The sequence below is a fragment of the Colias philodice genome, chromosome 20 (assembly GCF_061535455.1).
Source record: "Colias philodice isolate Cphi_HAF_F1 chromosome 20, ilColPhil1 Martin Lab GWU primary, whole genome shotgun sequence".
Classification (NCBI taxonomy): Eukaryota; Metazoa; Arthropoda; class Insecta; order Lepidoptera; family Pieridae; genus Colias; species Colias philodice.
This window is the reverse complement of record NC_143105.1, coordinates 3,259,004-3,276,288: the sequence shown is the minus strand read 5'-3', so window position 1 is coordinate 3,276,288 and position 17,285 is coordinate 3,259,004. Positions and strand designations below refer to the sequence as shown.

The window sequence follows — 17,285 nt, the reverse complement described above, 5'->3', positions numbered from 1 at the left end:
TTTTTAATGTGAGAGCAAGTAAAGGGGCACAGGTGAGTCTGATGTTAAGTGGTCACCACCGCCCATAAACACTAATAAAACTAGTAGCACAGACTAATAATAATATACTACGTATACAACTAGTAGTGTAACAGGTGCTTTGTCGGTCTTATATGGACAAAGAAGCTCTTTTCTTGAAGGCCCCAATGTCGTAGGTGTTTGGAAACACCTTTTTATTGAATCCTGATTTTGAATACATCCATTGCTTATTGTTATTACAGTAAGTAATTAATTGTATAATTTGGATGTACAGAATCTTAGAATAATTAGTTTCATCAATATCATTACCAATTAATATTTTTCGACTTTTCTAGAACTTAATAGAAGTACTTAAGAAATGCTTACACATACATTTAGAAAAGAAAGTTAGTGCTTTATACTAGTGTGTATTCTGCACTATTCTGAGATTGTATCATTATATTATAAGAATTCATCAAAATCCGTTCGCTTATTCGAACAATAAAATGCTTCATGCAATAATAGGTAGATAGTATTCATAGGGAAACATTAAATACATATTGAATGGCAATTTTATATTTCACTTAGGGGTTCGAATTCTAGGTATAACTCGATCGTTTAAATATTAAATCATTAAATAATGACTTCCATTCTTTGTTAATTACCGCCTGCCATGTAAATTTCTCCCTTGCTCCATTGTATTTTTAAACCTGTCTATTTATCATGACTAAATTTTCAAGTATAACTTCTTCATGCCCCTTATGGAAGACTGGTTTTTAAAGAATTACCTATTAGTACATATGTATTATAATATTAAATGGTCTTGTTAAAGGTGGAAAGAAGTACCTACCTACAAACGTAATTATGAGGACCTTGTAAATTACTGGCGGTCCGTGTTCGTCCGTGGTACATAATACTAATAGCCTACAGCTCTCAAAGATAACCCTACCCGATATTAACGAGATTAGTTGTTTTAAAAAAACAAATCTTCAGCTTTTTTGTGATTTGTGTAACTACCTCATTAATTTCAGTTGGGATGTAACTACCTTCTTTCTAATTTGTTATTTTCTTTTCAAACTTTCGATTTGTCTTGAACAATTATTTACATAGGAACAGTGACCGGGTTTTTCCATTCGTCACTACAACTAATATATTTTTCAGAAATTACCAGTGGCGAGGCCACTCAAATTTATCAAATATTCATGTCCAATTACTTCTGTACGTACGCCTAATTTTAGAATCGTCTTTAAAAGAAAATCAATATCGCTGTGCGCATGTAAAGCCGCGCAGTTACGTAATTACAATGCAATATGATGCAAATTGCAATTATTTCGGCCTGGACAAATTATATACCCTCGATATAGAATCAATCGAAATTAACAAAGGCATTCGCGGAAGGGCGTGTCTGCTTTTATTACTATGTCATTAATTAATCCAGTAGATAGATTTGCTTTATTTCAGCTGCTATTAATTATTATTTAAAGTATTATATTTTGTTGCACAATTATAGGCAATATGTATATTTAGTGAAATAAAGTAACTTCGCATTTGCAAATCGTTACCAAGTTATAGAATGCATAGCATGAAGAACAGGAAAAGAAAAGAAAAAGAATTTGTCAAAATCTTAAATTTTATTCATATTTTCACATTAAAAATCGTATGACATTTAAACTAAAATTTATTTTACGACATTTACACATACAGTCTTATAAAATAAATCAATTTAAAGAAAATATAATTACATGCACATTTACAAAGCCTCTATTACATTACATTTGAGTTTAACTCTAGATGTAACAATCATTCATATTACAATTAGGTATCTTATAAAACGTAATTATTAATTTTAATATTATTAACAACCAAATTTTGTCAAATATCACCCAAGTGCAATATCAACAATTGTTATTTTGTGCCTTACATTTAAAACATAGACATTAGAATTTAAAGTCATACAATGTTTCTACAAAATACTAGTACATCACATATAGTTAAATCATTACAATATCTATCATTCTCATAAATAGAAATAGCAAGTTTCGTTTTTGAAATTTGTTATTTTTATTTTCGAGAATACAAAACAATCTCCATCTATTTCCAAATCAGGTAACAATACAAATAAAACTAAAATCTTCAAGTACACATAAAGTTGACAATAGTTATAAATAAAAAAATAATCTTACCCTAATTCAGAATGACCAGCATTATTTTACAAACTGATGAGCAATGTATTCATTTATATTTTGAACAAGGAAAAGTAGAAAGAAAGCTAATTTAAAATAGAATAGAAAAACAGTAGAAAAAGAAATTTACAGAATATTAACTGATATGTAGGAAAAGTTTCAATACACATACAAAAGAATCAAACTAAAATCTGTCAAAAGAAAGTCATCATCTCAAAAACATTGCTGAGTTAAATCATTTCTAAAGAATACTTAGTCACTAGAAGAATCGGATTCCGAGCCACTGCTATCTGAGCAGCTACCACTGCTACTACCACTATCAGAGTCGCTGCCGCTGTCTGAATCGCTGTCAGACGAGGAACTGTCTGACGAAGATCCTGATGAAGAAGAGTCGTCATCGGAGCAGTCATCGCAGTTTGAGTAGCGCTTCTTTTTAGCAGGGATCTTGCATTTGCCGTCACTAAAACAAAAATAAATTTGGTTATTTAATAAATTCTTAACGAATTTAAATATAGGATTATTAGTATACCAATGGATAGTTTAATTAACTGTAAAACCATTATTAAAATTTCGTAGACAAACACAAAGTTCTAGAAAGAATTTTAAAAAATGAGGGTAGTTCGAAAATGGCGGTTATATTTTAAAAAACGAACCTGCACTTTTCTTCCTTGGCTTTTAAATTCTTCTTCAGCACCTGCGTACGGGAAGGGCGGACGAGAATCTTGCGTTGTCCCGTGCATTCGTAGCTCCAATGTCCATATTGAAGACATTTTTGACAACGTATCCCTTGGGGGAAAGCGGCCGCCAACGCTGCTTGCCTGTAGACAAATTAATAATTATTAAACTGTTGAACACAAAATCAAGATGAAACCCAAAACATTTGTAAAACAGTACCGTTTCTTTTGCGCTTGGTGTCTGTTGTAAGTTCCCAAAGTCATCTTGATATGAAAGTATCAACGTGGATCAAAAGCAATTTCTTATTTGTAGGTACTATGAATGGCGATCAAGAACGTGTCCTGCACTTCCTGGATCCTCAAATGCAAGTGATGTAAATTAATAAACTGCAACAATAGTCAAGCGTGGGCATCACAAATCATTGAAATTGACAGCTGACAGATTCCAGATTGACAAACATTTAACATTATATCCTATTTAACTATTTTTTGTGAATTCTGTAAATTATTATTGTAACGGCCCTTCATTATTTATATATTGTAGAATGTAGGTAAATTTGATATAATAAAATTGTAATGATTAAATAGGTACGTAAATTAAGTTAGTAGTACATAGTATGTACTACTATGTATGTTTTACTTTTGCTGTCAAAAAATTATGAACGCAGTTTAACCTTACTTTGTCAAATTGTCAATTTAGTATCGAGAAAAATGTCAACTTTATAAATTTTGCGATTATTCCGTAATGAAAAATAATATTGCGTCGTTTAATGTTCCAATAAAAAAATGGCTAAATATATTGCGCAAATAATAGTTCTCGGTGCTCAGGTTGTTGGCAAAGCGTTTGCGCGAGCTTTAAAGCAGGAAATTGCTGCATCGCAAGAAGCAGCTAAAAGAGCTGGTGGTGGACCTCAGGGCGCCAGGCGGGCTGCTGCAAATGCATCTTCAGGTCTCACTTTAGAAGAAGCTATGCAAATTCTAAACATAGAGAAATTAGATCCAGAAAAGATCAAGAATAACTATGAACACTTATTCAATGTGAATGACAAGTCTAAAGGAGGTTCATTTTATTTACAATCAAAAATTGTTCGAGCTAAAGAGAGAATAGATACAGAATTTAAGGATAAACAAACCCAAGATAGCCAAAGTCAAGCTAATCCATCATGAACTCATCAACATAGAACTGTGATTGGATAGTTATAATTTTGAAAGTTGTATATTTTGTAGTTTTCTGTCGAGTAAAACGAATTTGTTTTATAAAATATTTTATTTGTAGAAAATGGACACAATAGTGACTAGAATACATCAGTCTTCATACATATATGTTGATTATGTGTATTACAAAATTTTGACATACTAGATAGCCATACTTAGACGCATAAGCATGTTATAGATCAATAAATTTGCTAAGCAATCAATTCTTTGTTGATTATATTATTTATTTAAAGATAACTGTTACCATTGTTTGCATTAAGCATCTGTTTATAATGACAATAATCTTGCATAAAAGCTTCCCTATACATTTCTTAGAGTTTTATTAATGCTAAATAAATACTATGGATGATACTAATATTTTGTGCAAAATACAGTCATTTTATTTTTAAAACTTCATCTCAGTAATAAATAAAAAGCACAACCTATTTGATGATGAAAGTGATATGATATAATTATGATTAAAATTGACTTTAAAATAATATAAAAATCAATATAATAAATTGTACTTTACAATAATTTCATTTATAAAATATGTTTTTTGGTATTGTAAACGTTTATGCACTTAAAATGCTTGACTAGATAAAATTATATTTGGTATGTGAGTAAAATATGGAAGATGGTATACAGGAAGATGCTAATTTGAGTCTTTCCATCTACAAACTAATACATTAATTTATTTAAAACATTCTCATACACCTTAGATTAAAATCAAGTAAAATACTTTCAAAAATTCACTCCCATTAAGTCTTATCAGTTTTTGATCCCATTTTTTTCCATTCCTTGATTTTCCAACTCTTTCATTTAACATAAATACTACATTAAAAAAGCCGACTAGATATGTAAACACTTATACCTATGTATTTAATTCTAATTTAATATTTAGTATACAATATGGCAGTGTTTATTAGCTAATTGTATAAACTTCCCTTTTATATAAGTAGGGTTTAACAAAATTACTAAAACAGAAAAGGAATGTGTAATATCAGTTCTTGTTTTTTGCTAAATTTGTTTAAAAAAAAATTATATACCTTTTTTTCTAATAAGAGACTGTATGTCAATTAAATACAATTGGTAATTTAAGTAAATTGGATTGGTGCAAGATAAATATTTTAAAACTGGCAAAACATGCACAAATCTCATTCATATTTTATAGCTGCAATATCATCTGCACATGGCAACTTTACAAATCCTTGTATAGTCTATACTCTATGGTTTAACATCCATCAAAACAACAACTTCATATGGACTACATTCAGACATACCTAGCACATTACAAAGCCAGCCATAAAAGCCCTTTTCAAAGTCGCACACATCCTTCCACCAATTTGCTCCACTGAAAGTTAACTGTACTATACCTGCATACAATCCAAGTCCCATAGTAAATATGACAATCAAGAATGGATATGCCAAAATAACTATTGGTGCCAAGAATACCTTTTTGACGCAGCTAAATTCTTCTGTAACATTTGAGAAAATGTTGTACCAAGCCAATGTGCCGATATAAAATGAATAAGCTGCAGAGATAAATGCAACAAACGGTACACACACCAAACTGAATAGAAATATATGTGGCCCATTATATAGAGAGCATTTTGACACATCCATTTTGCTTAATTCGTCAGCTACAATAGACGCTTCAATGATTTCAAGTTCCTCTCTAGAAATGTTGAGTTTTACGTCTACATTTTGACCTTTCTTCTTTCCGCGTTTGATAGTTCCTGTCATAGTAAGATAGCTGTCCTTGCTCTCAGATAGAGAGCAGTCAGGAGTTAGAGAGGCTTCAGAATCCACTCTTAATGCAGTCACTTCAGTTTCCGTATTATCAGATTCAGTTATCCCAGATACAATATTGACCCTTTTCTTTCTCTTAGCACTATTTTTCAAGCTATCCGTCATTGGGCCCATTTCGAAACTGTTTTCCGAGTGAGTTTGTGATAGACTGTTAGGTGTTGGACAAGAACTTTCATTGTTTTCAGAATTGAGGATTCTGCAACTCTTTTGCAATTCATTATCTTCACGCAAGTCTCCATGACTAGAGCATGCATCGGACGAATTTTCGTATATGGGCGATAGGTCAATTATTTCTCGGCTGTTGTTTAATTGTTGGTATCCATTCTTCTGTACTGACTTCGTTTGATCGTTTATTTCATTCAAATCCTCATCGTGGACATCATTGATAATGGGTAAATTTATTTTCATATTGGATTTTAGACCCTCCATGGTAGAATGTATTATACCATTAGCAACATGCTCGGAAACAGGTGATAAACCATTTTTATATTTTGTAGGTACTTCAGCTGCGTCAGCGGCACCCTGTCGAAATAAAAAAATATTATTATGGTTAATATTATAATACAATAAAGTCTACACTGTTTTTTTCTAAATTTCATATTGCGATTTGTGAATTGATTTTCTCAATGAGTTTTTTTAGATGATTCCTTACGTAAAAAGGAGCCATCGAAGTAAGCTATTATACAAAACTTATCAAAATAACGTAGCTCTCTCAAAAAAGAAGACAAACAAGCGCGCAAAAAATTATAAAAACGAAATAAATTGTATAGAAGTGATAAAAGTATAAAACATACCTGAACAGTTATTATGTGATCGACATGACCAGCGATTGAGTTTTGCTTCTTCCCGTTACGTTTTTTTGGAAGAATAAATAGTGGCTGCTCAACTTTAGCCATAATATTCAAAATCGATCTTAAATCTGAATACACAACTGAATGGGACGAAGGCGATAGTTTTCAATACAATATTATTTTAAAAGTATATAAGAAGCAGCCAATCACTTTTTCGAACTAAAATTGTCGAGTTTAATTCATAATTTGTTGCTTCAAGATCAAGAACGGTAAACCAAAACAAATTTCACCATTTTCCTATTTTTCCATTTTCCAAGCACTTTCTATTACTTGCTCTGTGGCACTTTCCAAGCTACCTGGAAAATCAGTGTTACAATATATAAAAACTACAACAATACGATTTCGATGAATAAATTTAAAATTCAGGTTATCTTAAAAATCTTAATGCGACAAATTATTTTAATTGCAAATACTTAAATAATTATTTATATTGATTTTATTACATTTAGGAAGTTAAAACATGACAAATGAATTTGACCCTTTACTCCTGTCAATTTCAAGTCGCCTGTCGCTACTGCAGCGGCCAGCGACTTTTGAAGTTTTGTGATAACCTAGAAAATTTACATTTTACGCTGGAATTTAAAAACAATTGATGATACTAATATTGACTATTTATAACAAAATATTAAAAAGGAGATATTAAAATAGCTGCAATCTTTCATAACAACAATGTTAAAGGTAATTTACCACGATAGTTTTTGTTTAAAGTTGAGTTTTAAAATGTAAACAAATCCATAACCTATATTGTGCAAGAAATGTTTAATAAGCATTCTAATATGTGTTTTAAGGGTATGGTGAGCTTGGTTACCGGTGGAGCGTCAGGTCTTGGTAAAGCTACAGTAGAGACATTTGTTAAACAAGGTGGAAAAGTAGTTATATTGGATATTCAGGGGACTAGAGCTGAAGAAGTAGCAAAATCTCTTGGTGAAAACGTTATAGCATCTAAGGGCTGCGTAAGTATTCTTTACCTTTTATAATTATTGAAAATCCATTGAATTAAGATAGAGCATTTACATAATATCTTATATTATCTAAATAGGAAGTTGTGAAACCAAAAAAAAAAAAAATGTTGTGTGGTTTTATGAAACCACGGTAAAAGTGAAACTGTTCGAACGGTTCCGAACACTGCTTTGTGTAGCGCATGTCGCGTGACGGTCGGCTGCCGAGTAGGTATACCTACTCGGCAGCCGCGATACACGCAACATGCGCTACACAGACCAAAAAGTTTGAGACAATGTAATAAAAGTTTCACTTTAAAAACGAAGTTGATTTTTGATATTTATTCTCAATGTAAATTCTTTTTAATGCGAGCTGTACTTCACCGCATGACGAATAAAATATCATATCACATTTACATTTTAAATAATAGCTTTAAGAGTGATTAAAAAATAAAACTTATTATTGTAAATGTATATAATAATGATCTACTATATTGCAATACCTGCGCAAGGTTGCAAATATGTTTGTATGCAATAAATGACTTGATTTAAATGATTGGATTTTTTTGTATTAGTATATTAATACTTCTTATTCTGCAGATATATTGCAATTATTGTTGAAGTTTCTAATAAAATATTTTATCCTTTTAAGGTCACTTCGGAAGAAGACGTGAAAAAGGCATTAGACATTGTAAAGTCTAAGTTTGGAAGACTTGACAATTTAATTAACTGTGCAGGATTTTCACATAGCCATCAAGTGTATAATTTCTATAAAGATAGACCATCAGATTTAGAGCACTTTGCAAAATGTGTTAATGTAAGTTGTTTATCTAAATTATGTTAACTAATTTCAAGTTATACTTTGATTATATAAGATATGATTGAAAGCTCTCTGTTGTTGGGAACTTTGTATTGCATCTTATTAACCCGCTTTGATTAAGATGTTTTGTCACAGTAATCTAGAAGATTTATTTGAAACTAGCTGCTCCGTGCGGTTTCACCCCCGTGGCTCCACTCCTGTTGGTCGTAGCGTGATTATATATAGCCTATAACCTTCCTTGATAAATGGGCTATCTAACACCGAAAGAATTTTTCAAATCCGACCAGTAGTTCCCGAGATTAGTGCGTTCAAACAAACAAACTCTTCAGCTTTATAATATTAGTATAGATTTATTGTTACTAGTTAATAAAAATATAATTACATTATACATTTTTTTAAATATTTTTATTCATTACAGTTAATTATTGTAAGACAATGTGTTTTGTAAATGGTTGATTGATCTGAAATTATTTATTATGCTAAAAAACAAATAAAACAGTTACCAAAATACTCTTCCAGGTAAACACAATAGGCACATTCAACACAATTCGTCTATCCGTCGCCCTAATGGGTAAGAACAAACCATCAGAGAGTGGTCAAAGGGGTGTAATCGTGAATACTGCAGCGACTATAGCAATGGAGGGTGATATTGGTCAAGCGGCATATGCTGCGTCCACGGCGGCGATCATTGGAATGACGCTGCCGATAGCAAGGGATCTGGCTTCGCAGGGGATAAGGAATGTTACTATAGCGCCTGGTAAGTGTATATATTATATATATATTGTTATTTATATAGGGATTTATTTTGACATGTGAAAATGGAATAACATTTTTTATCCAAACTGGAAAACGACTCGACCAATGCAACAATTTATTTTGATAGAAAACACGATAAAGCCTCAATAGGGCATAATGTCTTCAACATCAACTTAGGAAATCTTTGTATAAAAGTTGAGGATGACGAATATAAATAATTTTATCTACAACAGCTATTTTTAGGTGCCTTTTTACCTGCTTATTTATTTGAATCTCATAAGTCAAGTATACATATTTGAAAACAGCACAAAAATATGTACGGCCAAATAAAAAATTAAGGTGTCATGTTTTATACATTTTTAATATAAAAATTCCATGTTTTTCAGGTATATTTGAAACACCGTTAGTGTCATATTTGCCAGAGAAGATGATAGAATTCATCAAGAGAATGACACCGTTCCCTTCAAGGTTAGGCAAGCCAGAGGAATTTGCGCATTTAGTAACAAGCATAATAGAGAATCCAATGTTAAATGGTGAAGTTATAAGATTAGATGGTGCACAGAGATGGTTCCCACTATAGGTTATAAGTGCAATGAATTAGTGTAGATAATAAGGCTGTTAATAAATGTTTATCTAGAGATTTGGTTTTTGATTTAGTATGCACCTTTATTTTGGTATGTTGTAAAGAATTAAAAAATTACATCTGAGAAAATAATAAAATACTTATCCGACGTAAATAAAATGGGGAAAATGTATTTAGAATCTTGGATATTTATTTATCAATTTAATATACCAAACCAAGTAAAATATTTACAATCATACAAAATGGATTAACACGGTAGGTACATACGGCGGCCTTATCGCTTACTAGCGATCTCTTCCAGACTGCCCAAGGTAAGAGATAAAGAAGAAAAGAAAATGTTATAAAATAATATGTCATATCCATCCTCGCATTTTTTACGAGTGGTCTGCCCCTACTATCAACTATGCCCGTGGTACACACATCGCATAAAGTTTATAATAGTGTGATATTAATTATTATCTGTGCACTCAGGGTAAATGTACTACTACTGGACGTTCTTGAGAGAAGCGCCTCCAAACAAACAGAAAATTATTTACCATAAAGTAAGTTACTATACTAGTTATATATTTATTTTTAAAATGCAGATGTGAGCTCTTTAATTTGGCTCTTATAACGACGGTGTCACGGGTAGTTTGTAGATTTCTTCCGCGAATTTCTGTAGATGCATAAACTCGTACTAAAACATGATTTAGGTATTTGCGGGTCGTTAGTTCTGACTTTGGGAGTAATGGCATAGGAACTAGGAAGCATTGCATTTTTGCAACATGACATGGCTATATGGCTATGCTCTTTTAGTTCGTAATTTTGAGCATTAGTCGCAGTTAATTTGATAAGGTGTTATTTAAATTTAGTAGAAGTAACAGCTACTAGCAAAGGTTATTGGATCTGGCAACTATAACATGTTTTCTAAACTTTTGACTTTTTGAAATAGGTACCTATCGTATTTTAGATTTTTTATTCATTCAGTAAGTCAATAGACTGTAATCCAATTTGTCCCCAATATTCTGGGCCAATACTAGGCAAAAGGAACAGAAGTTACATGGTCTCTTTTCCTTTCACACATTTTTAGCATCATTTAACTTGTGTTACCTATTCATAGAGTAAATTGAATAACGCACGTATGAATATAGACTGAGATTCTAGGCAATATTTTCAGACAAAACATTTCATATTACTATTCCATCTTAGAAACAGTTATGGCAAAACATTTTACGCGACAAAATTCACTACACATCGTAGATTGTTATTTTTATTGCTAGGAACAGCATTTTATGTGAATATTTTGTTATTTCTGTTATGTTTTCGTGATTGCTTTACGTTTACTCACATCGCAGATGTAAACTACGTTTGAGAATTAAAAGTAGACCCGACTGTCCCGTTGGTTTAGAGGGGTCATGTTTGACAATAATATGTACTGAATACTGATATAGAAAGGTACTAAGGTTCTAAAATATTTTGCTCCTCTCTTATTGGTCTTAGTATGATGTTGTATAGCCTATAGTCTACTTCGATAAATGGACTATCCAACACTGAAAGAATTTGTCATATCATATCCGTGGTTCACAAGATTAGCGTGATCAAGCAAACAAACAAACTCTTCAGCTTTATAATATTAGTAGTTAGTACCTACCTAGTGTCCCTAAGATAGATAGGTACATTTCTAAGTAATCATCACTACATAGCTTAGATCATTAAGTAACTACATAGTATAATGGCTGGTTCACACTTTGATTAGTGTGAGTGCAGGTGATTAGTGCGAGTGCAGGTGTGTAGTGCGAGTAGTGTCCAATTGACTGCGAGTGCAGGTGATTAGTGCGAGTGCAGGTGTGTAGTGCGAGTAGTGTCCAATTGACTGCGAGTGAAGGTGATTAGTGCGAGTGCAGGCACGCTGCGAGTGAGGGGGAAGGGAGGGCGCGCGGGACGTGGCTACTCGCAGTCCACTCGCAAAAAAATAGAACACGCTTCTAATGGCTGGTTCACACTTTGATTAGTGTGAGTGCAGGTGTTTAGTGCGAGTGCAGGTGTGTAGTGCGAGTAGTGTCCAATTGACTGCGAGTGCAGGTGATTAGTGCGAGTGCAGGTGTGTAGTGCGAGTAGTGTCCAATTGACTGCGAGTGCCGGTGATTAGTGCGAGTGCAGGCACGCTGCGAGTGAGGGGGAAGGGAGGGCGCGCGGGACGTGGCTACTCGCAGTCCACTCGCAAAAAAATAGAACACGCTTCTATTCACTTTACTACACAGCCTACTAAACACTCGCACTAAACAGTCGCTGTCCACACGTAGTACTACTCATCACCTGCACTCGCACTAATCAAAGTGTGAACCAGCCATAAACGAAGTCGCTCTCTCTGTCCCTATGTACTTATAGATAGAGTGATTCAAGCGGAAGGTTTTAGTATATAGATAATATTTTATGTTTTAGAAACAAAGCGGGCGAAGCCGCGGGCGGAAAGCAGTGCCGGATTAGCCACGTAGCAAGAATAGCAAATGCTACGGGCCCCGCGACTCGGGGGGCCCCGCGGTCTAATACCTGTCTGACCGTAAAAAAATATCAATTTATAATACACGTACCGTAAAAAAAAATACACGTACCTACCACGAGAAACGTTGGTATCAAAATCTACAACAATAATTTAAAATTTTACCACGTTTCTACAATTAAGCGCTGGCTACACCAAAAGTTGTGTTGTACTGCTTGCACTGCGCTACACGCAAGTTGGTAGCACGGCAAAACTAACAGGGGAATCCCCTTGATATTGTCGTCGAACGAGCTAGTCGTAACAACCCGATCAAATAAAATAGGATTCTGTCGACTATCAAACCTTAGATTACAAAATAAAAGGCAGATGGAGCATGACAATCATCCCTCCCACCCTTGTCAAAGAAAATACGAAATCGAAAACGAATACGAACCTCCGCCAGTGCTATAGCGATTATAGTGTCATGCAATACGTCAAAAGGGGTTTGCTATTTTAGTAAAAAAATGCTGTCTTGTGATATTAAAACGCTGTCGAATTTGTTCCCGAAAACAAACAAAAAGATAAAACATCGTTTTACAGGTTCTCTGTACATTATTTGTCTTATTTAATTTTGTATACAAATAATAATTTTACATATACGAAGGAATACAAAACTTCAACGTATGACGTATGCTGCCAGTATTTTGAAAATGAATTTGCCATTTTTATGGGTAAAACGGTAAAATGGTTAAAAGATCTTCGAGGTAGTGCTGTTGGATTTATATAGGTAATCATTGTTATTTTGAAACATTTTTTTTAAGTAATTTATTTGATTAAAAATTTATCGTTTATGTAACAAAAGAATTTTTACAATATTATAAAAAATTATCATATAAAAATATTTATATTAAAATTAAAATTAAACCCTGATAGCTAATTTATGTAGAACGTCACTAACACCACTACCATAATAATTCAGATGATTGCAATGTCACCTCATAAATCAAAATCGGTTCAGCGGTTTATACTGTAGGGCGTGCCAAAAAAATATTATATATAGATACACTCGAAAAACATAACCCTCTTTCTTCCGTAGTCGGGGAAAATTTTGGGAAAATTTTCAATATCTGGTAACATAACACCCACACAGAAGCACCGTGTACGTACTGACAGTGCAGCGGCGAAATGACAGCACACATAGCTTTATGGAAATGACAATAAATTATTCGGTTTAGTTCGGCAACGCTCCATCTGCCTTTTATTTTGTAATCTAAGTATCAAACAATAAGAAAATGCTGTACATTTATGTTTGGCACAACATAAAAAACTAAGCAATTTGCTTAAAGAAGTCGATAGTGAAAGTGTTATCTCTAAATTTGCCCATATTAAATGCAGAAAAGTTTATTTGTAATAGTTTTGTTTTATTTAATACCCTTTAACTTGAGAAACTATAGCAAACGAAGGGCCTCTTGACAGAATTTGCTACAGGCCCCGCGCTGGCTTAATCCGGCACTGGCGGAAAGCTAGTTAATAATATTTAAAGTTAGATGTAACTATAGATAAATAGTCGGTAGTAATAGGTACATACAAGAATCAGAATGAAAGCCTGAATAAAAATGAAATTTGTAACATAAAATAAGAAGAAACATAAAACTGGACAAACGACCGCATTAGAATATGGAAATTACATTGAACTTAAATAAAAACAACAATAACAATATGTACTTTAATCCACACACATATTTACGATTGCCATAAAACAAAATGAATAAGGGTGTATCACATTGATTTTAAAGACACCCAAGGCAGGCGTTTTTAAAATAAATATTGTTCGATGTCCCGCTGTGGCCGTATTCAGCCACCGTCAGTTTGACAGATAAAGCTATAAATACATTGATATACGTTTAAGACCGCCAATCTATAGAAGTACGATCTAAATACCTTGGTAGAGTGTAACCGTAGCACATTAAACTATATTATTTTATTATTGTTGTAGCTGATGTGTTTGTATGAATAAAAGTATGATTTTGTTATCTATATTAATATTATATGTACTTAAAGGCATTAATTTGGGCGTAGTAAATGAATATTTCAAGAAATTTAAAAACTCTATACGGGATAGAGCCCTTTGCAGAGGGTAATGGCCATACAACGTATAGCCAAGTACATACTTTGTAACCCTAAAATGCTTTACCTAAGAGCATAATATTGATAATTAATTAATATAAATAGGAAATAATTCGTTAGCAAACGTTTTAATTTTTTACGTTACAAAATTGCAAGAGATAGCTTCAGCTATATTTCCACAGCTATATTTAAACAGCATTGAATTTATAAGGTTGTTCTAGTTTTATTTAGGTACGTTAAATAAAGGTAAAACAATTATTTATAAGCCAACAGTTTATTCAATGTAGAAGGAATTTTTATCTTCATTTGAATCAACCTAAAACTTTAGAATGTCATACAGCCTCATGGAGTGTGGATAATTTATTGACGCAAAGGGATTTTAACTCAATTCCTCGGGAATAAAGATGGAAATTCAACAGCGAATTCTCTTTTAATGGCTCCTTGGCCATCAATCACAAAGCCCTCGTGATACAGTTCTAGATTTTGTATAAATATAATAGTGTAAAAGATTGTATCAAATGCAAAACTCGACTTGAAAGTCATTTAAAAGTATGACGCAGAGATTTGAATAAAAATATTTCGTATTACATTATGGACTTGATCGATAAATCACAATTATGATTTCATTAGCACGCATTGTAATAATGTATCCTGACTTTAAACATGTGTATAAACCACAGGTAACATACCTAGTACCATTACATAAGTATGTAATAGTACTTTAGGTACTCTAGTGAGTTTAAATATACATAACTATGTATATACCTAAACATTTACCAAATGGTAGAAATTCCTAAACATTTACGAAAGCCTCTTATGGATTCCGTCATGCACAAATATCTATAAATAATGTAAGCTTTATAGATTTAGCCTCATTCGTTCGAAGATGTTTATCTCTGAAGATGACAAAAGTGAAATATGCAAGAAGTGCAATAGGCAGAGTGCATTCCGTGCACGAATCATATCGTAATTGCCTGTTGTAGGGTAACTTATAAAAATAACTGTTTAGAGATTCTTCCTAAAGATCTGGATCAGGTTTTAGCGCAAGCGTTTTGCTTTTTATTGTTATACATTTTAATGTCGCTTGTTGCACGGTTAGTTTTAATGTTAGTTCAGACACCGATACGATTTTATTTCTCGCTTTTGAATGTGTTAGCTTTTGGAGGTGAAAATCAGTGATCATAATATTATCGGGGTATTCTCTAGAAGATTTTCATGTTCTGTAGGGAACATCGATTGAAAAAGGGCAGGTAAAATACAAAACTTTGCGATAGAGATTCGACTCTACAATCATATAAAAAGTAGAAAAATAATTTATTTTTATTCAACTGTTATTTCAAACACTTAAATATTATAGTAATTTTATTATTTAACAGTTTTAAAATGATATAACCACACACAGCGACAGTGGAGCAACTAATTTAACAATTTCCAACTTAATTGTTGCGCCAATTACGAACAAGATTCAAAAGAATTGGCCGCTTGTTACGGACATAAAACATTTAGACATAATATTACGTTTTTGCTTCAAATTACAAGTTTTACAAAATGCCACGTTAATTTAAATATTTCTAAGTAAGAATATTTGACCACCACGGCACCACCTTTGTACTAGCATTTAGGATAGCGCTATTTGATACCTACAACCTAGAAGTCTTTCACTAGGTAACATTGACTATTTCGAATGAGATTTATGCAAGAAAAACTTGTGAATGCATTTATTCGATAAATCAAAATTAATGTACAAATGAGCTTATCGTGTCCAATTAAATTTATGTTTTTCATTTATTATTTATAAATTTTATAGTAAAACAGCGTTGTATTTACGTAACGTATACGTATGTGAAGTTATAATATTATTCAGCTTTCAGTTTCGTTTTAGTCATGATTCTTTCATTATTAATGTGAACATTTAAAATTCTTAATACATATGTACTTAGCTAATTATGGTTTTAATTTTTAATGTTAGGTACGCTTAAACAGTTATTTTACGATGAAATAACAATTCTAAATACTTAGCTATGGTACGCGTTTAGTAAAACACAAATAAATTATGAACTACAGTAAATGGCAGTTTAAAGGTTATTTGAGTACTAATTGGCACTAAACGTAAATTGAATTGATCTATTAAACGTTTAATCTGAAATATATTTCACACACTGCGCTTAATAATAATTAGTATTTCTAATATTTTTCTTAGTACATACTTAATGTTATAATTACGAAGATAGAGAGTATGGCTGTTGGCCTATATAAACTTTCAAGCCATTTGTCTTTGTCTTGATTATAGATAGAAACAGAAGATCATTTCAAGCATTTGAAAGCACATTCGTGAACGTGTAATTTTTTTTGATATTTGCAATGCTTTAAATTGAAAAATATTTAGTATGTAGTCAATACAGATCGGATAGGATTACGGTTAGCCGAGAGGCTAGGCGTTGCCCCGGTTTGGCAAAAAGACGCGGGTTCAAAACCCGCCTCTTGATCGAAATTTTTCTATTCCTTAAAAATTGAACAATATAATTAAAACGTAATCGCCGCATACGTTCAGGTCCTTATATATATCGTATCGAATCGCGATATACATCGATTGAATAATTTAGAGAAACAATGCAACTATCTGACGGGTGTCAGAGTAAATAACTGCTTAGTGGGTCATTCCATGGCGCCCTATAACTTTGAATCTGTGACTGTGGTTTTATTATTAGAGTTATTGTAGGTTGTGGTATTTAAACTCTTGTTTGTCGTTAAAACTTTAACAGTACTATATACGATGAATTTGGTTAACTATTGCGTACAGGGCTGCAGGATTAATATACCTATTTTTATTTTTTTATTTTTTTATAGTGGAGAATGCATTTAGGCATACCCAGGGCACTCGGGGGAAGAGCC

The 17,285-nt window shown here is 32.6% G+C and overlaps 4 protein-coding genes across 4 annotated transcripts; 2 read left to right on the top strand and 2 right to left on the bottom strand.

Moving 5' to 3' along the window:
* Window positions 1-1,609: 1,609 nt before the first annotated feature.
* Window positions 1,610-3,285, bottom strand: LOC149479335 (uncharacterized). Its single transcript, XM_089708139.1, has 3 exons — window positions 3,075-3,285; window positions 2,834-2,998; window positions 1,610-2,640 (listed from the first exon to the last, which is right to left on the bottom strand). The coding sequence occupies exons 1-3, from the start codon at window positions 3,116-3,118 to the stop codon at window positions 2,433-2,435; spliced, it is 417 nt and encodes a 138-aa protein (XP_089564265.1). The 5' UTR covers window positions 3,119-3,285; the 3' UTR covers window positions 1,610-2,432.
* A 251-nt stretch (window positions 3,286-3,536) lies between these two features.
* Window positions 3,537-4,272, top strand: blp (mitochondrial import inner membrane translocase subunit Tim16). Its single transcript, XM_089707784.1, has one exon. It carries the CDS (start codon window positions 3,641-3,643, stop codon window positions 4,019-4,021), a length of 381 nt encoding a protein of 126 aa, XP_089563910.1. The 5' UTR covers window positions 3,537-3,640; the 3' UTR covers window positions 4,022-4,272.
* A 128-nt stretch (window positions 4,273-4,400) lies between these two features.
* On the bottom strand, window positions 4,401-6,967 carry LOC149479333 (uncharacterized). The gene is made up of 2 exons (XM_089707783.1): window positions 6,655-6,967; window positions 4,401-6,382 (listed from the first exon to the last, which is right to left on the bottom strand). The coding sequence occupies exons 1-2, from the start codon at window positions 6,754-6,756 to the stop codon at window positions 5,276-5,278; spliced, it is 1,209 nt and encodes a 402-aa protein (XP_089563909.1). The 5' UTR covers window positions 6,757-6,967; the 3' UTR covers window positions 4,401-5,275.
* A 277-nt stretch (window positions 6,968-7,244) lies between these two features.
* On the top strand, window positions 7,245-9,859 carry LOC149479332 (3-hydroxyacyl-CoA dehydrogenase type-2-like). The gene is made up of 5 exons (XM_089707966.1): window positions 7,245-7,389; window positions 7,500-7,664; window positions 8,302-8,466; window positions 8,989-9,226; window positions 9,612-9,859. Exons 1-5 carry the CDS (start codon window positions 7,381-7,383, stop codon window positions 9,803-9,805), a joined length of 771 nt encoding a protein of 256 aa, XP_089564092.1. The 5' UTR covers window positions 7,245-7,380; the 3' UTR covers window positions 9,806-9,859.
* The last annotated feature ends 7,426 nt before the right edge of the window (window positions 9,860-17,285 follow it).

What these genes read in the sequence shown, in the direction of transcription:
- LOC149479335 (XM_089708139.1), bottom strand. Translation starts at nt 3,118, where the DNA reads ATGACTTTGGGAACTTACAACAGACACCAAGCGCAAAAGAAACG. An exon ending in CACCAAGCGCAAAAGAAACG is followed by an intron (nt 2,999 to 3,074) that starts GTACTGTTTTAC and finishes ATTTGTCTACAG; the next exon opens with GCAAGCAGCGTTGGCGGCCG. An exon ending in GCCAAGGAAGAAAAGTGCAG is followed by an intron (nt 2,641 to 2,833) that starts GTTCGTTTTTTA and finishes TTTTTGTTTTAG; the next exon opens with TGACGGCAAATGCAAGATCC.
- blp (XM_089707784.1), top strand. Translation starts at nt 3,641, where the DNA reads ATGGCTAAATATATTGCGCAAATAATAGTTCTCGGTGCTCAGGTTGTT.
- LOC149479333 (XM_089707783.1), bottom strand. Translation starts at nt 6,756, where the DNA reads ATGGCTAAAGTTGAGCAGCCACTATTTATTCTTCCAAAAAAACGTAAC. An exon ending in ATCACATAATAACTGTTCAG is followed by an intron (nt 6,383 to 6,654) that starts GTATGTTTTATA and finishes TTATTTCGACAG; the next exon opens with GGTGCCGCTGACGCAGCTGA.
- LOC149479332 (XM_089707966.1), top strand. An exon ending in TTATAGCATCTAAGGGCTGC is followed by an intron (nt 7,665 to 8,301) that starts GTAAGTATTCTT and finishes TATCCTTTTAAG; the next exon opens with GTCACTTCGGAAGAAGACGT. An exon ending in GAATGTTACTATAGCGCCTG is followed by an intron (nt 9,227 to 9,611) that starts GTAAGTGTATAT and finishes CATGTTTTTCAG; the next exon opens with GTATATTTGAAACACCGTTA.